The sequence below is a fragment of the Ochlerotatus camptorhynchus genome, unplaced genomic scaffold, assembly GCF_037179485.1.
Source record: "Ochlerotatus camptorhynchus isolate MF236.1 unplaced genomic scaffold, CSIRO-AGI_Acam_v1.1 ptg000178l, whole genome shotgun sequence".
NCBI classification, from domain to species: domain Eukaryota; kingdom Metazoa; phylum Arthropoda; class Insecta; order Diptera; family Culicidae; genus Ochlerotatus; species Ochlerotatus camptorhynchus.
In genome coordinates, this window is record NW_027040668.1 from 494,572 (window position 1) to 518,019 (window position 23,448).

Genomic DNA, 23,448 nt, shown 5'->3' on the forward strand with positions numbered 1-23,448 from the left:
TCGTTGAAAATCAGTATGGGAGAAGAGAGAAAATCAATTATTTTCAAAAATTACAAGCAGTTATCAAGAGTTCAGTAAAGTGCATCGCCTAATTCTTATCAGAAGTAAGCATCTGGTGAGTGACAAATGCTTCTTGGCAAAATGTTGTAACTCAGCGAATGATAACGAAGAGGAGAGGGAGCAAAAACCCGAAAGAAAACAAGCATTCGCGCAGCACTAAATTCGTGCATAACAAGAGAACTGATTACCACGATAGGCATCAAATCGCTGATGAGCAGTGCATGATTCGTTGCGAATATCCGCAGCCTTGCAAGCTTGTAAGCAGGGTTCATTTTCGAAACAAAGAAAAGAAAATAATTTCTCCGTAGAATCGCTTCATTTCGAGCAATATCGTTTTCGTGTAAGTCATCGTGTTTCTTGTTATTGAGCCACGATGAACATTCCTCTTTTCAAACATGACTTCAGTTCATTTCATTTGAAGCAAAGACTTGTTTCAATCGACGCAATGAATGACTCGAAAACTGCTTCCTTCGTTTTTTCCACTTTCACTTCAATTCGGGCCTCCTTCGACTTGTCACGACCTGACGACACAGGCATCAAAATATAGTATCCGGATAGTTTCCGCACACTATCGGTTGCCGATAGGGATGGCATCCGGATTATATGTAGTAATGATATATTATTTTATATTAAACGAAAATTAAATTAACGAGAACATTCTGGAGTCCAAGATGGCAGCCATTATGGTCAGGGAAAGTCTCAAATACCCAACAATCCGGGTATTTTCGGAACGGGGACCACGAGAAGGTGCCGAAAATCGATATTCGTCGTTATTTTGGTCGTTTGTTTCAGAAAAAAAAGTGTCAAATACCCTACAATAGGATATTTTCGGAACGGGGATGCCGCGTAGATGCTGAAAATAGATATCCGACGCAATTTTGGAATTCATTGGTTTTATGAAGCGTCAAATACCCTAATATATGGTTATTTTCGGAACGGGAACAACGCGTAGATACCAAAAATCGATATCCGACGCTATGGTGGAATCCAATATGGCGGCCATCAAGATTCAGAAAGTGTCAACTATCCTACAATATGGGTATTTTCGGAACGGGGATGCCGACAATCGATATTGGACCCCATTTTGGAATCCAAGATGGTGGTCATCAAGTTTCATAAAATGTGTCAAATACCCTAAGCAGAGGGTGGCCAGTGAATTTTCATTTTGAAATTCCCGGTTTTTTCCCGGTTTTCCCGGTTTAAATCTTAAAAAATTCCCGGTTGTTAATATTCAACAACAAAACGAAAGGGATAAAAAATGTGATTTGAGAAGATTCCCAAGATTCTGAGGCTTAAAAATTTGTGTAGAGTCTAAAACTAGAACTCTTTTTTTTTTCAAAATTTGTGATTAATAACAATCTTCGTGATAACAAGATTTGGAGAAAAAATAATTAAAATGTGAGATTTTGAAAAAAATTTCAAGATCACAGATTTAAGAAACAAAAATATCATACTTATGATTCGTGGAGTCATAAATGTCACGCTCTGAGACTTGGAATCATTTTAAGGATTATAGCAAATTACAGAACAATCTATAGAATCTAGCGGACAAACCCTGAATTTTTTAGTAAAATTTAAAAGAATTCAAAGTGTTGATTTCAAAAAAATATTGAGAAGGAATCCCACACAGTTTTCGAAGGAGAAGTTTTGAGCAGAATTCCAGAATTATTCTGACATGAAATCCTTAGAAATTGTTAGACGGATTTGGAAGAATTTCTGTGGAGAAGAATGCAAGTTCTCAATTAAATTGTTAGGTAATTTTAGAAGATTTAAAAAGGAGTTGTGAAAAACAAAACTTTAAGGAAAATTTCTAAGTGATTCTGAGGGGATTTGTATGGGGATCGTGAGGAAAATGACAGATGAATTTAAGAAGAATACCAAGAGAATAATGATCAAAATTCAACAAAAAACAAGTTCTTAGAATGTTCTGGCAATAATTTCAACCCTAGTGCGAAATATTCATTACAGAACTCCAACAAAATTGATTGCAAAAAAATGCTGATAATTAGATAGAAATTCTTTAAAATACTCGAAGGGGTTTCTAAATAAAATTTCAAAAGATTTCTGCTGTTTTGAATAGAATAAAAGAAATTTTTGAAAAGATTTTCAAAGGAATCAAAGTCTCCGGATAGGCTCAAGAGAATTCTATGAATGATTCTAATTAAATTCTTAGAAGGGGTTGCAAGGTAATTCCAAAATGAATTCAACGGTAATTATTACGCGGAGTATTTTCTGGTTTATTTCAGAACAATTTCAAGATAATTCAGAACAGAATTCCAAGTTAATTCTGAAATTCATGTCATGAGAATTTTGAACAACGAAAAATTAAACCCCCGGAAAATAATGATTCAGTTTCGGGTTTTACAAATATTTTTCTCAATATTTTCTTTTAAGGACCATGCACTTTACATCTGAAATTGAGACGACAACAATCAATTTGCAATATTGCTGAGTGATTAAATTCTAAAAACAATAAAACGAATAAGAAAATTATGCAGCAAATAGATCAAGAGATTCATTTGATAAAGGATCACTCTTTATTAATGGTTTATTCTGAAATTATGGTGTAAAAATTTGTTTCTATGGTATGGTTAATTTATTTTCCCGGATCTCTCGTCGAATTCCCGGGTTTTTCCCGGTTACTTTTCAAATTACCGGATATTTCCCGGTATTCCCGGTTTTCCCGGTTTGCTGGCCACCCTGCCTAAGATATGGGTATTATCGGAACGGACACAACGCGTGGATGCCAAAAATCGATATCCGATGCTATGTTGGACTCCAATATGGCGGCCATAGTGTTTCAGAAAAAGTGTTAAATACCCTACAATATAGTTATTTTCGGAACATGGACAACGCGTAGATGCCAAAAATCGATATCAGATACCACTTTGAAATCCAATATGGCGGCCATCAGGGTTCACAAAGTGTCAAATACCCTAAGATATGGGTATTTCCGGAACGAGGACGACGCGTAGATGCTGAAAATCGATATTCGATGCCATTTGTAGGCTATTTGATACTTCTTCTTAAATCGGAAGCCACCATCTTGAATTTCAAGATGGCGTTGGACATCGATTTCTTTCTTCTAGATGTCAGCCCGATTAAAAAAAAAACACATTGATCGGTATTTGACAGTATTTCACAGTATTTTTTTCTGAACCAAAGCCGCCATCTTGGATTTAAAGACGGAGTGAAATCACGGTATCTACGTCTCATCCCCATGAGACGGCATCTACATCGCATCCCCATTCTGAAAATAACCATATCTTAGGATATTTGACACTTTTCGCAAATCTGAAGCCGCCGCCTTTGATTGCAAAATGGCGTCGGATATCGATTTCCGGTTTCTAGACATTACCCTGATTCTAAAAAAAAACGTTTGTATGGGTATTTGATAGAATTTAAACCTATTTCTCAAACCGGCAGCTGCCATCATGGATTTCAAAATAGCGTCGGATATTGATTTCCAATCTCCAGACGTGACCCCGATTCCAAAAATATCCATATTTATGGGACGGCATCAGCATTTCCCATTTTTTTCTGAAATAGGAAGCCGTCATATTGGATTTCAAAATGACATCGGATATCGATTTTCATACTCTAGACATCATCCCGATTCCAAAAATACCTTTATTGATAAGTATTTGACAGCTTTTCCCACTTTTTCTTAAACTGGAAGCCGCCATCTTGGATTTCAAAATGGCGTCGCATATCAATTTTTGATCTCTAGATGTCATCCCAATTAAAAAAATACCCATATTGATGGGTAATCAAACCACCCGACAGTGATAAATTTGACATCCACGTGCACAGATCTATGCGCATACGCTTAAATGAACCGAGTGAACAAGCAACAAAAGTCATAAAAACTGCGCGAATTTGGATCGAACAGCTTCGCTTCAATGCAAAAAGTAAGTTCATTTGACAATGAAAGAAGAAATTAACACGTGTCAAGCCAAAACAAACAGCATGAAAACTGATCGAAAGTGGTTCTGTTGATGTTGACGGGGATCTGCTCGAAGAGAAGACAGAATGACTTTCAATTGAAAGTGATGGTTGACAGCTTCATCGTCGCTTGACGATTTTCGATTTAAAGTGACTGCTTGTAAGCAATTCGTAGCTTATGTCAACTATAGCTCAAAATTAAACGAGAGGAGATTTTACGCTGCACTTAACATGGAGAAGTTTTTCGTTGGTATTTAAAAAAAATTGCGATGATGATCCCAACAAACAATTGCCTATTAAATAAACGACTTCTTGACGATGTTATGCAACTGCGTGCTTAATAGTACTTATTTTATTTTAATAATAACTTCTGTTCAAGCTTTGATCACACAGATCTGGAGAATTTATTCAACCACAACATCGAAATATTTGGTATTGCATAAGGTATGTCGAGAAGCTTTTATTCGACTTACAAGAGTTGTAAACAGAGCTTTTTGGATCAAATTTTTGATTATATGGCGTTTATTGGACATCATTACTTCCTTTAGCAGCGATGGTATAAAGGTGTTTATAGACGTTTGTTTCTCATGTGAAATAATGTTTAATTTAGACACTATTATACATACATACATTCCAGACACTTCTGTTTCTCTACCGGTCGAGCCACTGATCGATCTAGATGCTGACCATCCCGCTCTCGTCGTGTCACTAAGTTAATCCACTCCAATTGAATATATACCGTTTTCCAAGTGCTGCTTTCTGGACTTTCGCCGGGCCGATTACACTGCATTGAACAATGCGCTTGAGGAAATAGATTGGCACTGTATCGAAACGGCCGCTAGTGTCAATGATGCTGTGGATTGTTTCAGCTCTGCGCTGGAAGAAGTTATTTTCCGCACTGTCCCAGCAAGACGTCCCCCGCAGAAGCCTCCATGGTCGAACCCACGCCTACGTAAACTAAAACGTCAGCGCTCCGCCGCACTCCGAAGGTACTGCAGCTCTCGCTTACCGTTCTACAAGCAACAGTTTAATTTCGCAAGTCGTCGCTATCGAAACTACAGCCACTTCCTCTATAATCGGCACGTGAGACGCACGGAAGCGAACCTTCGGTCGAACCCGAAAGGTTTTTGGTCGTTTGTAAATTAAAAACGGAAAGAATTCGGGCTGCCTTGTTCCATGTTCCTCGGAGATGATACGGCCTGCAGCGAAAGTGAAAAATGCAGCTTGTTTGCTCGTCAATTCAAACAAGTCTTCCACGATTTTTCCGCTTCACCGACACAGATGTTGGTCGCAACCTCCGGGATGCCACGTGATGTTTTTAGTTTTGACATACCTCACATCACTGAAGACATGGTGATAGCCGCAACACGCAAAATGAAGAACTCATTCGCCGCTGGTCCTGACGGAATTCCCTCGTCAGTTTTAAAACGATGTGCAGTCAGCCGCTGGTCCTGACGGAATTCCCTCGTCAGTTTTAAAACGATGTGCAGTCAACCTCTGCCTTCCACTTGCGCGACTTTTTAATTTCTCGGCACAGCAAAGTGAATTCCCCTCCCGCTGGAAGCTTTCCTAATTGTTTCCAATTCACAAAAAAGGAGACAAACGGAATGTCGCTAATTATCGTGGGATTTCCTCCATGTGCGCCTGATCTTAACTTTTCGAGATTATTGTAAATGATGCTCTGTTTATGTGCTGTAAACATTATATCGATACGGACCAACATGGTTTTTACCCCAAGCGATCGGTTTCCACGAACCTGGTGCAGTTTACCTCTGACTGTCTGCGAAGCTTGGATGCTGGATGGCAAGTTGATGCTGCATACATGGACTTAAAAGCCGCTTTTGACAGGGTGGATCATGAAATCCTGCTTGCTAAGTTGGAGATACTAGGTGTCTCGTCTACGGCTGTGAAATAGTTCAGATCGTACTTAGTGAATCGCTCTGTACGAGTCAAGATTGGCGCGACGGATTCAAATGTTTTCTCAAACAACTCGGGAGTCCCGCAAGGCTGCTGGGACCTCTGCTGTTTTCGATCTTTTTAAACGACATCGTTCTGTTGTTACCATCTGGATGTCGTCTTTTCTACGCAGATGACGCCAAAATCTACAAAATTATCAAAAGCCTCTCGGACTGTTGGGATCTTCAGCATATGCTATGTATTTTCGCTGACTGGTGCACGAGACATTTGATGGGCCTGAGCATCGAAAAATTCAACGTCATCTCCTATCACCGTAAAAACGAACCAATTATGTTTGACTATGTGCTCTTTGGACGTTGCATTGCCCGTGTAGAACAAATAAAGGATCTCGGTGTTACTCTGGACTGCGGACTCACCTTCAAAATCCATTATAACGACATCATTTCCCGAGCCAATAGCCAACTGGGTTTTATTTTCAAAATTGCCGATGAGTTCCGGGACCCGTTATGCCTCAGATCTCTTTACTGCTCACTTGTGCGGTCTATATTAGAATCAAGTGCAGTTGTATGGTGCCCTTTCCAAGCCACTTGGATCGCTAGAATCGAATCTGTTCAACGAAAGTTTGTGAGATATGCTCTTCGTTTCTTGAACTGGCGTGACTCATCGAACCTGCCACCGTACGAGGAGCGTTGCCGTCTTCTGGGCATCGAACCGCTAGTGGTGCGACGGACGGTTGCTCAAGCTATGTTTGCTGGAAAGCTTCTCATGGGTGACATCGACTGTCCAACGTTGTTGGCCCAGCTAAATATGTATGCTCCTGAGAGACCTCTTCGTCAACGCGAATTTCTGTTTTTGGAGCCACGAGGCAGAAATTATACGCAGAATTCGTGCAATCAGCCGACAATTTAACTACTTTTATTGCGAATTTGACTTTAACGTATCAGCAAATGTGTTTCGTCACCGGTTACTTGACCATTTTCGTTTCGTTGACCATAACTATTTAGATTAAGTTTAATTCATTAAGACATTAATTGTCAGTTGAATTATTAAAGAAACAAATAAACAAATAAACAAATTTATTAAACGATTATCCAACTACGGGATAATTAATCCGAAAATAAGAACGGACACAGAGCAGAGTTGTTCTTCGTTAGTGATTGTTGTTTCATTATTTCTGCCGAAGCACACACCCACCACACCACACATCTGTGACAATTTATAAGAAAATTTATTACACAACATACATACACACACATGTCCTTACATGGGATTCGAACCATGACTTTCCGATCGCCAGCCGCTTGATTTGCCATCTGAGCTATCCTAGAATACATCATATGGGCAGTAGACTGATGCAAAATTTGAAATTTTCGCTCCACAATACTTAAACGATTCCAAATCGGATCCTGACTAACCTCTTAAAATTTGAACCCATTTGGTGAGAAACTGAGATGGCACAAACCATTTGAAGTTTGTATGGGAATTACTATGGGAAAACCAAGATTTTTGTTCATGTCGATCTTATAATTCACCATATCGGTCTGCTTCAAAAGCTCTCAACTGTGCTTGTAGAAAATTTTCCTAGCTACAATTTTGCTGAAGACCACTTTTTGATCAAATGCAAGGATCGAAAGTTATCAATGGTTCAATGCGCTGATGTCTTATGATCATGCTCAATCAACTGCTCAGCAGGCAACATTGGTGTTTCTGGGGCGTTGAATAGGACACAAAAATCATGGCTACTATGTCACACTGCAAAATACAGTGTTGCCTACAGAGCAGCTGCTTGATCATGTCATAAGTTTACCAATCTCTTAAATAATTAATAACTTTTTCCTGTCTCGTTTTACATAGAAACGATCTTGAGCATAGTTGTAGCTAAGAAAATTTTCTATAAGAATGGCTATCGAACTGTTTTGCAGCTCAATATGGAAAAAGACTAGAAGGCAATGAACAAAAAGTTGAGATTTCCCATAGTAATTTACATGTAAACTTCAAATGGCTTGTGCGAAGTCTGTTTCTAGCCAAATGAGTTGTAACTTTGGGAGGCTAATCAGGATCCGATTTGAAACCATTTAAGCACTGTGGAGCGAAAAAGTCAAATTTTGCATCAGTCTAATGGGCAGCTACATAAGCAATAAAAGCTTGAATCTGAATACCAATCAGCACTCCCTGCCGTAACTCTAGCTAATTCAAGGGTATGTGAGAATGATTAATTCATTCATAGTTGTTCAACATGAGACCAACGTTACCTTTCCATCTTTCTAATTTTGATGGAAAGGATGCTATTCTTTTCGATAGATCTATGAATTGGTTATTGTGAGTCAGGGTTGCTTCCACTCACCTGCTATGAAAAAAATATTTTACGGAATTGTGCAATCATTAGATGTTATAATGATATGTTGTACTAGTAAGTAACAAGAAGAGGGTGTAAAGTATGTGTTTGACTCATAAAACCTGTCAATTACGCTTTCAGAACGTCCCAATCAGCGATCTTATGATTCGTGAGCGTTCACTCAGAGTGAGCGCTCACGAGTCGTAAAATCGCTGATTGTGACACACTGAAAGCAATATTGACAGTTTTTATGTGTCAAACATATACTTCATGATCTCCTCTTGTAACTTACAAGTACTAATTAGCATTATACTATTTCATGATTTCAATATTCCGAAAAAACATTTTTTTATAGCAAGTGAGTGAAAGTTACCCTGGTGAGTGATACGATCTATGATTACGATTTAAATTAATTAGGCGTAGAAAATAAATCAAAAAATAGAGTTGAGGTTGAGATTGAACACGCGACCTTCTACTTGGAAAGCGGAAATGGTAACCACTAAGCTACCAATTTCGATTTGTTGTTAGCCTGAAACAGTATTGTGGAATAATCAGGGTGGCCAGTGAATTTTCATATTGAAATTCCCGGTTTTTTCCCGGTTTTCCCGGTTTAAATCTTAAAAAACTCCCGGTTGTTAATATTCAGCAAAAAAAACGAAATTGAACGCATTTTTAAGAACGTGCTGAAAGGAATTTACTGAAAGGATAAATGTGATTTAAGAAGATTCCCAAGAACGTGGGGCTTTAAATTTGTGTAGAGTCTGAAATTAGAACTTTTTTCTTTTCAAAATCTGTGATTAATAATAACCTTCGTGATGCAAGATTTAAAAAAAAAATAATTAATATGTGATATTTTGAAAAAAAAAATCAAGATCACAAATTTGAAATCAGTGTTCACTCGGCTGTCGACAAAAGCAGGCCACTCTCGATGTGTGCTACGCGATCGTCTGTTTTCTCGGCAGCAACCATTGTGTGGTCCTCCTCATTGTTCTTCATCAGCAGTTCTTTCGGTCGATGCGTCGTCGACTTTGAAAAGCAACCGTTTCGTGATGAATGTGTGAGTGTTGACCACGTTTTGCGTCCATTGCTGCAATGGACGCGCTCTGACCCTCGTTGGCGTACAACAATTTGCCATACAATGAAACTTCTGGAAGCGGCTCCAGTTCTGATGGAGGAGGCTTTTTGGATAGCAGAAGATAAAGTGTTTATTGTGTTGTACCTTTTGACTATAGTTTTAAAATGTATTGTATAGTGACCAAGAATCCTCGGCTCTGTAAAGTTAATTCGGTTGAGCCTTATCAAATAAATTAATAAAAAAAAAAAAAAAAAAACAAATTTGAAATGCCCCTAAGGGTTATAACAAATTACAGAACAATCTATAGAATCTAGTGGACAAACCCTGAAGTTTTTAGTAAAATTTAAAAGAATTCAAAGTGTTGATTTCAAACAAATATTGAGATGGATTCCCACACAGCTTTCGAAGGATTGATTGATTGATTTATCTTTATTAAGGAGGCTTTCAGCCTGAGGCTGGTTCGCCTCTAAAGAGCTTTCGAAGGAGAAGTTCTGAGCAGAATACCAGAATTATTCTGACATGAAATCCTTAGAAATTTTTAGATGAATTTGGAGGGATTTATGTGGAGAAGAATGCATGTTCTAAATTAAATTTTTAGGTAATTTTAGAAGATTTAAAAAGGAGTTGTGAAAAACAAAACTTTGCGGAAAATTTCTACGTGATTCTGAGGAGATTTGTATAGGGATCGTGAGAAAAATGACAGATGAATTTTTAGAAGTATTCCAAGAGAATTATGATCAGAATTCAACAAGAAACAGAGTTCTAAGAGTGTTCTGGCAATAATTTCAACCCTAGAGCGTAACATTCATCATAGAACTCCAAAAAAATTGATTGCAAAAAATTGCTAAATTTCTAATTAAATAAATTCCTTAAAATACTCCCAAGGGTTTCTAAATAAAAATTTCGAAAGAGTTCTACTGTTTAGAATAGTGTTAAAAGATTTTCAAAGGAATCGAAATCTTCAAATAGGCTCAAGAGAATAGGCCTTCTTAATGCACTACCAATGTAGAGTGCACCAAGCGAATTCGAGAGGAAACGTCAGCCAAACCATTTGTTTACATCAGAATGAGGATTTTTCACAACGCAAATTAGAGCATTTTTCATTCAACATCTTGCCAATTTCCATCAGTAATTGCCATATTTTACGATTTTTCACAGATCTGAACTGATTTGCACTTGAACTATTCACATACAAATCTACAATATAATAACCACTAAGGCACTTTTATAATTTTCCATTTTTCTCACAGAATCCTTGCAAAAACGATACAGAATTAAATTTTCAAACTGTAAATCAAGTTTTGGAGCATCTCAGATGAATCAATTTATCAGGAAAAGTAAAAAAGTGTCCCACTTCCTATGCCTTACGACAAATATTTCTGCTCACAACACTCTTTTTGACGTTCTCCTATTCACCACCAGAGGTTGAATCGATCGTTTAGTTTCTATTAAAAAGGCGTATTTTAAGAAGGATTCCAATTAAATTATTAGAAGGGGTTGCAAGGAAATTCAAAAAAGAATTTACTGGTTTTTATTAGGCGGGGTGTTTTCTGGCTTGTTTCAGAACAATTTCAAAATAATTCAGAGCAGAATTTCTAAGTTAATTCTGGAATTCATATCGTGAGCATCTAGAACAACGAAAAAAAATAAACCCTGTAAAAGAATAATTCAGTTTCGGTTTTTACAAATTTTTGTTTCCAAAGTCCAGCATCTTCAAGATTTTCTTTTAAGGACCAAGCACTTTACATCTAAAATTGAAACAACAAATATCAATTGGCAATATTGCTGAGTGATTAAATTCTAAAAACAATAAGACGGGAAACTGAAGAAAATTATGCAGCAAATAGAGCAAGACATTCATTTGGTAAAGGATTACTCTGTTTTAATGGTTTATTCTGAAATTCTGGTGTTAAAATTTGTTCCTATGGTATGGTTAATTTATTTTTCCCGGTTCTTTCACCGAATTCCCGGGATTTTCCCGGTTTTCCCGGTTACTTTTCAAATTCCCGGATATTTCCCGGTATTCCCGGTTTTCCCGGTTTGCTAGCCAACCTGAATAATGAATGAATACGCCGTTTGTAAAGCATTTACAAAGCACGCATGGACGCAAAGTGGTATAAGAGCTATTATTCGGACTGTATTCACCTTTATTCAGCAATATTGTTAAGCAATGCAATGGAATCTAATAGTGGAGCTAGAAAACAATTATTAGACGTACACAGATATAAATTCTAAATTTTAATAGTGATGTAAACATTCATTCACGCAAACTTGTAGTTCTTTTCATGCAACCGAGAAACTTGCAAACAATGTTGTTTACAACAATGGGCTTTTGTATACAATATTTGCTACATTGCATGAAATGTCGCAGAATTTTACATGATACATAATGTAAACTTAAATGATATGTGACGCTCCATTTATGTGCATCATATCAAACAGAAATTTACACTACTTTTTCGTACTGTGTTTAATAAAGCATGTTATTAAATCAATTAAAAACAGTCGAATTAAAGCGTTAATGTATGTGCAAATTACACTTATTCAGTGTGTTATAAGATCAAACTTCTGATGTTGAATCTGGAAGACAGTCATCGTTTGTATAGCTTTTAATAAGTATATTAATCAAATCAGAGCGAAATAAAGGTGCATCTATCGATTTTAATGAGGTTTTTTCAGCACATAATTTGATAACCCGTTTTATTCAGCATTGTACACTGTTATAAATCATTTATTCAATATAAATGCTTATTTGTGACTCTGAATTGTTTGTTGGGATGTGAGTGATCGGAAAAAATATGAATTGTTGGTAGCAATATACTAGTTGCCATTGCCTTACAAAGGATTAAGAGATGAAAGATCGAAATACTACTACTTTGTACAATAGTTCAAGTAGTGTTTAATTGTTACAACCATTACTTCTCGCGTAGCTTTCCAAAAGGTCCTAAATACCAAATTTAAACAAATTGAGTTTATCGATGCAATTTTTCAGTATGTTATTATTGTATGTGATGTCAAAACAACCATTCAAATAAACTTTTATTTATTTGTGTGTGTTTGAGTCAGTTTTTTACTACAGATGACGATAATGATTTGTAAAAAAAAAACTGTTCAGTATTGTTTTTGCTTGTCTGTGGTATTTGTATAGATTCTAAATCAATCCTTTTCTTTGATATTGTCACCTAGGGTAGATGTACCAGTTATGGCAATACGTTACGGTGTGTTCTAATTATGACATATGGGAATCCAATAGGCACTGGTTCAGCCACCCTACGAAAGAAGCAACCGACAAATGCTTCATCACCGTCTTTACCAACAATACCATTCTGGCGGAGGAGGCGGCAGAAGTGGCCAGCGGATGGTCGTATTATTTCGACAAAATGGAGTTGAGCGAGCTTGTAATCCTTTTCCCCAGCCATGTGCCATTGAAAGCAAACATGTACCGAAACATTTACGTATGCGAAAATTAATCTCCTTAAAATGTGTGAACTAGCACCAGCATGCCCTTTCTTGGTGGGGTGAGCAAAATAGGAACTAAACAAGCGACCAATGCCGGGGATAATGACGATGATGATGAGGGCAAAAACGAAACCGTACGAAACAAATAACCACTCCAAAATGAGCCGGTGGGGCGGGGCGTAAGTCTCGGTGCTCGATTGCTGCTCGGAAGAGTGCATGCAGCGAAGGGTTGAAATAAAAAAATACCACATATGAGGTTGTTGTCGTTGGTGGCGGTGGTTTGCGAAATGTGCATAACATAAGAACTACAAAATAAGGGGTGTACGAGTGACGTGTGCTAAACTGCGAAAAATCAGGCTGTAAATTAAATGGTGTAAAAAACACGTTCCTCCTGTTGCCATTGCAGCCCCCCCTTGAGAAGGTGAAGATGATGGCGGTCGGTGTTGTGGACCTCTTCCATTTTTTACCTCCTGCTTAAAACTTCTTCATATTTTTTGTTTGTTCCATTCAACCTATCCAAAACACACGTCCATGTATATAGAGGCACATTGTGGCTGTCACACGCTGTATGTGCCACATGAATATAGGATCCTGTCCACAGTATGCAAAGTGTGTTCCGGGGGAGAACTTGCAACAACCAAAGACACAAGAACTAGGAAGGATTACGTTGCATTTTCTCACTTTTGTTCCTCTTCTTTTTTTCCCCCCGAGAAGCCCATAGAATTCATACAACATACCCCTTGCAGTAGTGGGACTGCGGAGGCCAACGCGACGATGACGGTAAGCATGCACAAGAAAGTACCCACTTCAGAGTAAATAGTGTTACCTCCCGGCTTGACACTGGGCGTTGTTTTTTTTTCTTTTCTTTTTTCTGGTATGGAAAACGAAAAACGCCATTATGCATTCTGGTGTTTCGGAGGGAATCAGAACTTTACGGTTACGGTCGCCATGTTTGTGGAAATTTTGAAACACAATTATTGTTTTTTTGTTCGTTCTGTTCCCTTTTGATAATTTCCGCGAAGCTAGGAACTCATGAAACAGCAGGTAGTATGCCTTCATTTGTTTAACATGGGAAATCATATGAATTAACTTGGCCACATCTATGTGATCATTTGAATGATTTTGCAAGAGTGCTGTCAACGGCAACTGAGAAGGCGCTTATGTTTTTGATGTCAATATACCAGCAATTATGCTGGTATAGGGCAGCGAATATAGTTTCTGGTGTTCTTCTCCATAATTAACATCTTGTTTCGCCTTCACGGCCTTGAACGTTCCATTCCAGCTAATAATTAAAAAATTAAAGGGTTGTGTCCTAGACACGACCGCAGTTTGACGTAGAACTACGCGAAATGATGTACCTATGTCCTGCATTTTCGACTATTATGCTTTATTTTAATTTTTTCAAGTAGCGGAAATGACGGCTTCGGCATGACAGACTATTTTCGGCAACACAAATTGAAACACTATTTTCACTGGATTTTCTTACGAAAACACTTCGCTGAATGCATGCAAACGATTCTTTATGCTTTCAGCTTCAATTTGACTATATTTTTACCACTGAGAAAAAGCAATCTAGCAAGGTTTTCTTGAAATGAAACACACGCACTACAAATTGTAGCTGATTTCGAGTTGCCGATAATAGAACAGCAGATTTACATGCAGTTCAAATGGAACGGTTGCCGAAGAAAAACTGATTGCCGACAATACTCGCTCTCACTAGAGAAGATTGGAGCTTTGTAAAAGCGTTTCAAAACAGAATCACTTTATGGGGTGGCTTTCTCAGTCTTTTAGTAGAAACGATTATTTTTTTACGTTCCCGACGTTTCGACCGTTTGGTTGTGGTCTTTCTCATGGGTTGTAATGTCTATCGTTTCCCGTTACAAACTTTTACGAATCGAGGACAGCGTAAATGTAGATTTTTCATGACCTGTTGTTAATTTTTAGGAAATTTTTAAAGTGATCTTTTGCACAGCACTGCAACGTTTGTTTGCAGTACCACAGCACTAAAAAGCACTACCACAGCACGTGAAATTAAGGCTATCTGTCACCTTGCAGGGGACTTGGTCAAAGATGACTTGAAGGCTTCATCTAGGGATAGATAGGAGCACCACCACCATATGACGAACCGGATTAAGTGACTACGACTTGGGGGATCTAAGCGGCTTCCCTCCAACTTGAAGAAAAAAAAACCAATAATCGTGGTCTCTGACGAAAAACTTGACCTGTTTACTTCGCCGAAGAAGGTCGAGGAGGCTTTTGAGGTCATTAAATTTAAGTTTACCACCAAGCATCCTGCAGGAGTTATGGTTTTCGCGGCAGTCGCGTCCAATGGTTTGAATATGCCTCCGGCATTCATCAAAGCGGGTCTAAAAGTGAACACGGAGGTCTACGTCGGAATTCTGAAGAACAGTTTGATGCCATGGATAAAGGCCAACTGTAGAAAAGACCAATTCGTCGTTTTCCAGCAGGATGGAGCTCCCTATCCTACATCTTCCAAGCTTGGCCGACTGAAAACCTGAATTTTTGGTCGAAGGAGTTTTGGTCCCCAAGCAGTCCGCTTGAATCCGTTAGATTATTCAACATGGGCCTATGTTCAGGCTAAGGCCTGTGAAACCTTCCACCAGTTTTGGCCCCCCAGCAGCCTGAAATTGAATCTGTTAGATTATTCAATATGGGTGAAACATTCCATCCCAGTGTGGATTCGCTTAAGTCATCCATTTGCAAGGCATGGGCCTCGATGTCAGCGTCGTTTATTACGACCGTGTGTTCCAGATTTCAACTCCGCCTGGAGCAGGTGATTGAGAACCAAATATACGAATAAATGTAATAAAAATATATCAAATAAACTTGAGAAATCATAAAACAGATTTGCAGGAATTACATTTACTTGAAAAAATGTCGCATGTCGCATTTTTTCATGGTTTATACTGTATTGGACCACTTAATTCAATGTGTGATGAATTAGGTTTATTCATAAGCTTGAATCACGTCAAACGTCTTATTGCACCAAAGTAAGTGAAATTAAGGTTTTGTTTTTTTTTTTTTGTTCATTAATTTATTTGATAAGGCTCAACCGAATTAACTTTACAGAGCCGAGGATTCTTGGTCACTATACAATACATCTTAAAACTATAGTCAAAAGGTACAACACAATAAACACTTTATCTTCCGCTATCCAAAAAGCCTCCTCCATCAGAACTGTAGCCGCTTCCAGAGGTTTCATTGTATGGCAGTTACGCCATCGTGGGGCAAAGCGCAATGGACGCAAAACGTGGTCAACACTCACACACTCATGACGAAACGGTTGCTTTCCAAAGTCGACGACGCATCGACCGAAAGAACTGCTGATAAAGAACAATGAGGAAGACCACACAATGGTTGCTGCCGAAAAAACAGACGATCGCGTGGTACACATCGAGAGTGGCCTGCTTTTGTCGACAGCCGAGTGAACACTGAATTAAATTAAGGTTTTGTGAAACTACTGAAAGATAATAGTCTGATGCGATAGGGGCTGACAAAATCGGGTCATTACTGTATTATCCGTTTTGATATTGCCTTATCAGGAATCTATGACAAAGGGTCGAATGGACAAATGATCGAATTTACAAAAGGTCAAATTGACCTTAGAAGGACAAAAGGTCGAATGAACAAAATGTAGAATATACAAAAGGTCGAATTGAATTCAAAGAGTTAAAATATTGGTTCGAAAACTTTCGCTCAAAGTTCAAAAGAACTCAAATACTATGCACTAGCAGAACTGCTCATGATTTTTTTTCCTTGATTTGTTTTTCGTCGATCTTATTTTCCGTGCTGAGCACCAATGCTACCGATGCCAGGGAGGTAGCTCCCACACCTGGACCCTACCTATCGACCTATCAACTCATGAACCGGGGACCAAAGGCTTTACTTCCCTTCCGAAGGCAGGCGTGATCAGAGATGTTATGCCTCAGAACATCCCGGCGGCGCCGACTGGGATTGAACCCAGGCCTGCTGGGGTGAGAGATAATCACGCTTACCACTACACCACCGGCGCTGCTAACTGCTCATGATTTAAAGAAGGAATATATTCTGGAGAAAGGCAGTTTGTATCTTAAATTGCGGTGATATGCTCAGTAACTATCTGTTAGCTTAATTGTCCAAAGAACTGCTCTTGATTTGAAAAAGGTAATTTTTTGTAAAGTTATCCACCCATTTCGACCAGTTTATCCATTTCAGCCTTTTGTCCATTCAGCCTTTTGTCTATTTAGACCTTTTTTCCCATCGACCTTTTTTTTCTCATCGACATTTTATCCGTTTGACGTTTTGTCTTTAGACCTTATGTCCTTCGACCTTTTGCTCTTAAACCACCAGAAGACATTATACTGAAAATCTCATCCATCAAATGGTTATAGTAAACCTCGCCTCTTGATTTCGAGTGCGGTACACGTAATACTGACAGAAGCTGATGATTACATACACGCTTTAACATAACTTCTTTTACACGAGACGTAATCCATATTGGTCGTAAATCATGGAACGTAAACAAGCATTTCATGTAAAATTAAGTGCTCTCAAACCGAAACATAAGCAGGTCGACGAAGAGAACGTTTGATTGAAATGATTTTGTCGTTTCTTACAACTGATTCTTATGTCAAAAGGGCCTCTTACATGTGTTGGTCTTAGGGAACCGAAATTTACATAACTTTTTAGCAATGTGTATGGAGTATTAAGGTTGTATGGCGCATCATAATCCCCTGCTCCCCATAGCTCTTTCGATCTGTATTTAGGTTTCGAACAAATCACTACCCCAGCAAGTACAGATAACTAACTATCTTAATGTGGTATGATACTTTATGTTGGTATGCTTGAGGTATAAAACTCTGTTTTGATATTATTCAGAAATTGAAATATTTTGTAAAATATCAGATAAATACCAAAATAGCAAAATGTGATCTTTAAGATCTTAGACAATAACACCTAAAAAAGTTTTTAAATTGTTATTAGAAGACCTTTTAATCAACGTATTATGGTATTCTGGCATCAACAATAGCGTCTGTTATCTGTCAGTAATTCAAATCATTAAATTATGTATTAGTGTATTAGTATTCTTAGAACATCTTTGTTGTATTATTTTTGGTATTTTGCCTTTTACGTCAGCCTTGTCAATACCATATTTAGGTTGCCACCCAAATAACATTGCAAGCTTTATAGAGGTTTTATAGCATTCTACAAGTCTAATTCATGGTCTACAGAACTCTCATAAAACCAAAATTGTTACTTGGGCAGTTATGCTATGTTCATACCTGAATTTGGTATTCATAACTTATGTTCTCCTGTTCGGGTACAAAGACGGGGCCAAAAATATGCTTTTGCTTCATCTGCATTATTTGGCAAGTTTTGTATTAGTGTGTGCCTACATTAATTATTAATCATAATTTAAAAATCCTGAAGTTTTTAAGGTTCTCCAAAATATTATGGAGTTAAGATCTTGATGTCTTATAGACTAAATGTGGTTTGGTACGCACGCTCCCGATATTTCATCACATCTTCCGAGTTTTTTAAAGCTTCATGATAACATGTGCGTCATAGAATGGTAACAATAAGATATTCAATAATCTCCAAACTATTCTGGAGCTAAGATCTTGAAATTCTGCAGACGCAATGATGTCTTGACCAATGTACTGAAAATCTGTATGAGTCCATGAAGCTCAGGAGAGCCTCTTGACAAGATGCAGATTATGGAGTGGTATCAATAAATTATTATTTGTCAGATGTTGCGTAGACTAATTGGTTGTTCCGTGAAGATGTTGGTAGTTTCACGAATTTTTCAGAAGTTCTGTGAAATTTTTGAAAGTTCCATGAACTTGTTGGAAATTCTGTGAACTTTTCGGAAGTTCCGCGAACTTGTCAGACTTGTGGAAGATCCTTGAACTTCCTGAAAGATCTGTGAACTTTTTTTATCTAGTTCGTTTATTTGAAAGGCTCAATCGCATTAGCTTTTCGGAGTCGATAATTAATTGTTTATTGTTCAACAAAATTCACTTAACTCTATGTATAGTAGGAGTTGGGCCGAATACTCGCCGCTTACCTGAAATTAGAGGGATACATTGACGAAGGATAGGATCATGGGAGGAGCTCGGGGTGAGGTTTCGTTGTCTCATCAGAGCGTTGTTGCCAGTATGAACGGTAGTGCGGTTCTAGTTTCGTCTAGAGTTCGACCGGCTAGATCTGTTTACTTGTCACATATTCCGTGAACTTGTCGAATGATCCTTAAAACGGAAGTTCCATGAAATTTTCAAATGTTTAGTGTTCTTGTTGTAAAATCCTTTAACTTGTTGGTAATGCCGCGAACTTGTCAGAAGCTCTGTAAACTTTTCGAAAAATCTGTGAACTTGTTGGAAGTTTCGCGAACTTGTAGAAAGATCCTTAAACTTATCGGGATTTCCAAGAACATCTCGGATGATTTCCATGAACAGATGTTTTTTGAACTTATCTAATATTCCGAAAACTTGTTGTAAGTTCCGTGAAGTTTTCGGAAGTTCCGTGAGCTTGTCGGAAGTGCTTTAAGCTTTTTGTATGTTCCATGAACTTGTCGAAAGACCCGTGTTATTGTAATCTCCTATGAAATATCTCGAGCTAGGCATTTCTTCAGATTGAAACATTTAAACTCAAAAGACATGTTTATTAGAAACAGAAATTAGCTCTGAAAAATTGGAGGCCACAAATTCCTCAGGTCTCGATTTTTTTCTCAACACATTCCAAATTTGAATCTTGAACAGTTTTCCAAGTTAACATTCTTAATAATTAGGATCAAGTAAGTGGTCAATTTTTTTCTCTTGAAATCAGATCTTGCAGGATTTTTCAATACTTAGAATGATGAGGATTCAGAATCTTTGATATGATTCACAGTTCAATACAGTAAGGACAGAGATCTGAAAAATATAACAGTCCCATAGAAATTGTTTCAAAGAACATTCTGAAATCAATTTATCACTTTTTGCTATCGGCCTGATGGCTTTCGAGCTCATGACATTTGACCTAATGGCCATGCTTGGCATACACAGTTTTGGTCACGAACTGCTCATTTGCTAATAACTTTACACAGAGTTGACGAAACATAGTTCTTTTTGAAGCAGTAGGTAGAATAGAGTTTAAGCTTTTATAGATACATAAAACAAAGTAGATTTTAATTCTAGTAATAAACTGTATTTGGTTTTGCGTAGTAAAAATTAAGTGAGAAATGCTCGCTGAACATATCTCGGACTTAATGAGTAAAAATTCATTGGTGTTAATTCAAATGTTAAGATTTATCTACGTTTTGCATATCTTAAGTAAGCTATGATCTTAATCTATCAATTACTTTAAAAAAAAATTCAACATCTGAGTGAACAGTTATTAAAAAATGAGCAGTTGGTGTGTACAACTGTGTATGCCAAGCATGCTAATGGCCCTACACCGGTGGAGCAAAATCAATATTTTGAACCACTTTTTTAACTATGGTTTTCAATCTCCTCGAGACTGCCAAGCGAAATCCACATAAATAAGTAGCTAATCACTGTCGAACAACCTATAGAAGCATCCCGACCAGCAGCTTGAGGAAAATAGAATCGAGTGAGATAGTTTTATTTTATTTTCCTGTCAGAAACAGATTCTGAATCAATTTCGGATAAAATTCATAATAGATTGATAGCTGATATGCTTTCTGAAAAATTTTTCATTCACCAAAGAAATAGATTTCAGCTTGGTTCGCTTTTGGCATGAAAAAGAGACTTGTGAGTTTTCATTGGTATGTTTTGGCTGATCCTGATATCTTTGAAAATCGATGTGGGTTAGCTCGTCTAGCTATCGACTAATATTCAAACAGATAAGCTCAAGGACCCTAGTACGTAGAAGCAATGGAAACTATTTATTGTATGATATGAGAATCATATGAGCATATGAGTGAAAATTGATCAAATCGCTGATTGCGACTCTCAGGAAGCTATACACAACCTCTTATTGTATCTTACAAATAAAGAAAAATATGATAATAACATCTAATGATTTCACAATTCCTAAAAACATTTTTTTTTTTTCTGAAATGAGTATTGGTAATCTTGCCTGAAATGTCATAATGCAAGACAATTCAAGGAATCAACTGCTGTAAGCAACATTCCAATCGCTTTCTAATTTTACACAGCTCGCATAAAAGGTCCAACCCAGCGATAGCTTTCCAAAGATGTCGCTTGAAGGTTTGATGAATAAATTACGAAAAAAAAGAGGTCGTACAATCACTGCATTTGGAACAGAATCGAAAATTTTCCATCTAGCAGACTTCTCCTGAAGTCGGCAGCTGACTTCCATTTAAATTAATTTCATTCCATCGATGCAGGCTGGAACGTGTCGCTTCTTTCTGGTGAAGAAAGGACCGGATGGAAGGCGCCGTCAACCGATGATGGCAATGACGGTTAAAAATGGGATTGATAGGGTAGTTGGAGGGAGGAATTGTTCGAAGCTGCTCAGTGCTGCTGTATATTCATTCGAATGAAGAGCACAACTTCCCGGCATCCAAGTTCCTGGAAGGGAGTATTAGCCTGCGTTCGCAGAAAGGGGCTTACGATGGAACATGTTTGCTTTGTAGAGGCTGATGTTAATCTGCGATATGACGATTCAGGAGAATGATGCAATACGTCTCAGTTTTTCAAAACGCAAAAAAAGAGAGGTCAACCGTTTATTATTATTATCGAAACAATGTTAACAGATCGCACTCTTTGTTCACATTTCAATCGGGCATACGGGAAAATAAGGAACCGAAACTTTTCCTTCTGCAGCTCATAAAACTTGCAATAGAATTAAAAACTCGTAAGGAATCATTATAAAACCATTAGTCGGAATCTAAATGGCTTCAGGCAGTAGGCACCATACGCGCATCGTAACAGCTCTCTATTTACTTTGGTATGACTCATGCGGTTGTTTCGTGCAATACATGTTTAAGAGATACGAGTATTCAGTGGAAAATAATTTCATCCACTTCTGGGTTTCAAAGTAACTTATGACGAAAGGAATATTGAGCTGGATGCGTTTATTGTACTGAGAAAAAGTTGCAACACTGGAAGGGAAATTATACCGCACATATGTGCTCTATCAAAGGTTTTTTTGTTTTGTCATCGTCCTAAAATGTTAGTTTATTTTGCAAAATAAATAGCACAAACAGTTGAATTTCAATGAAGGCTGAAAAGAAATGCTGCTACCCGGCAACCCCTTTGATCGATATCATTCCAAACTTACCCCTGTGATGTCGCAGATGGTGCTGTCCATTTCCGTTGCTTCCACAGCAGGGCTGTTCGTAGTAAAAGTTCCAGGTATTTTCATAATCGCACCGTGCTCCATCCAACAGCAGTAGCATCAGCAGCAGAAGCACTGATGTCGAAACCACTTCCCCCGATCCGAGCGCCGTTGCCAGCGATTTCGCCGGCCCCGATCTACTCATTGTCTCAGAGTGAGGAACTGCACTGTTGCCTTCTTTCAGAGCTTCACTGGCCACACGACCACGCTCCGGGTCTCCCAGGAGCAGGAGGCAAATAACTTGCAAATTTGTGCGAAAATATTCAATTTCCGATAGGAATTCCCGGGAGATTCATAAATTCACCGTTATTGCCGATCCGGTTCATACATGTGGAATCCGGAAACCTGGGAGTGGATCGAAACAAAAACAAAAAACAAACTTTCTGCCAAGGAATAATTTACATACTTTTCCTGTTGGTTCTTCCCGACTTTTTTTTTCTCTTGCCCTTCCGCACTACAACCGAGCTCGTTTTTGCAAATTTAATATTTTTCCATCCCACCTCGGACTGCACGTTGCTCGTTTTCCACCCCACCGAGCCTATTTATAATTGATAACCCTCGCAATCGACTTATTCAACACTCCACACACGCACCCGTGCATCTCTTCTCCCGTGTATGCATAATTTGTAGGGACGAAAGAAATGTGAAACCTCCTCTTTTTAATATTTTTTTATGATTTTTACGCAACCCAGACGGAATGCAACTATTTATTCATGAGCAACTTTTCCTATATATTCTCTCGATCCACTGAGCTATGAGAAATGTCGCGCTGCGGCAGTTGTGGGTCCTATCGTGGCGGAAGGAAATATTTACAAAACTGCAGGCGGAAAAATGACGAATGGTTAACGCTACAACTGGTTCCGATTTGCTTCTGTATGATGCGTGGAATTTGCGTAGACTACGTATTTTCAATTTTCCGAATCGCGACTCGAGTTTTGTGCGGCAACCATGTTTCGATGCGGTATACCTGGAAAGATGTTAGGTTGATGAATTACATGAACAAAATGGTGAAATGACATCCACTCATTGGTGGAATGGTTCTTCTTTTCGGTGGTGGAGTTAGCATTCACAGGATGGTTGATTTTGTAGTACGCATTTGACTCGGTAAATTTTTTCTCTACCATTGGAAAATTAAGACTGTTGTTATAATCTATTTTTAACACGGATGCAATACATCGTTATTTGTGCATTGAATTTGGAATGACGGACAAACCACTGTTAGAGCTCTGAAAGGGATAATACCAAATAACAGCATTCGGATAATAATGAACAGATACCAAAGCACCAATTGATTGAAGCTTGGGATAAGGAATCCTTTATCGGTGTACAGATTCCGGTGAGTTTGTACATTCAA

General features: G+C 38.1%; 1 protein-coding gene across 2 annotated transcripts in view; it reads right to left on the minus strand.

Moving 5' to 3' along the window:
* The window catches only part of Sema2a (Semaphorin 2a), a 389,227-nt gene that overhangs the window by 207,055 nt on the left and 158,724 nt on the right, over window positions 1-23,448 (minus strand). The window contains exon 2 of one of the 2 annotated variants that reach the window (XM_065222816.1): window positions 22,038-23,061. The exons of the other annotated variant lie outside the window; for it this stretch is intronic. Within the exon in view, the coding sequence (XP_065078888.1) occupies window positions 22,038-22,239 (202 nt within the window). The 5' untranslated portion in view covers window positions 22,240-23,061. The remainder of the gene's footprint in view (window positions 1-22,037; window positions 23,062-23,448) is intronic. 2 annotated transcript variants of the gene reach the window in all.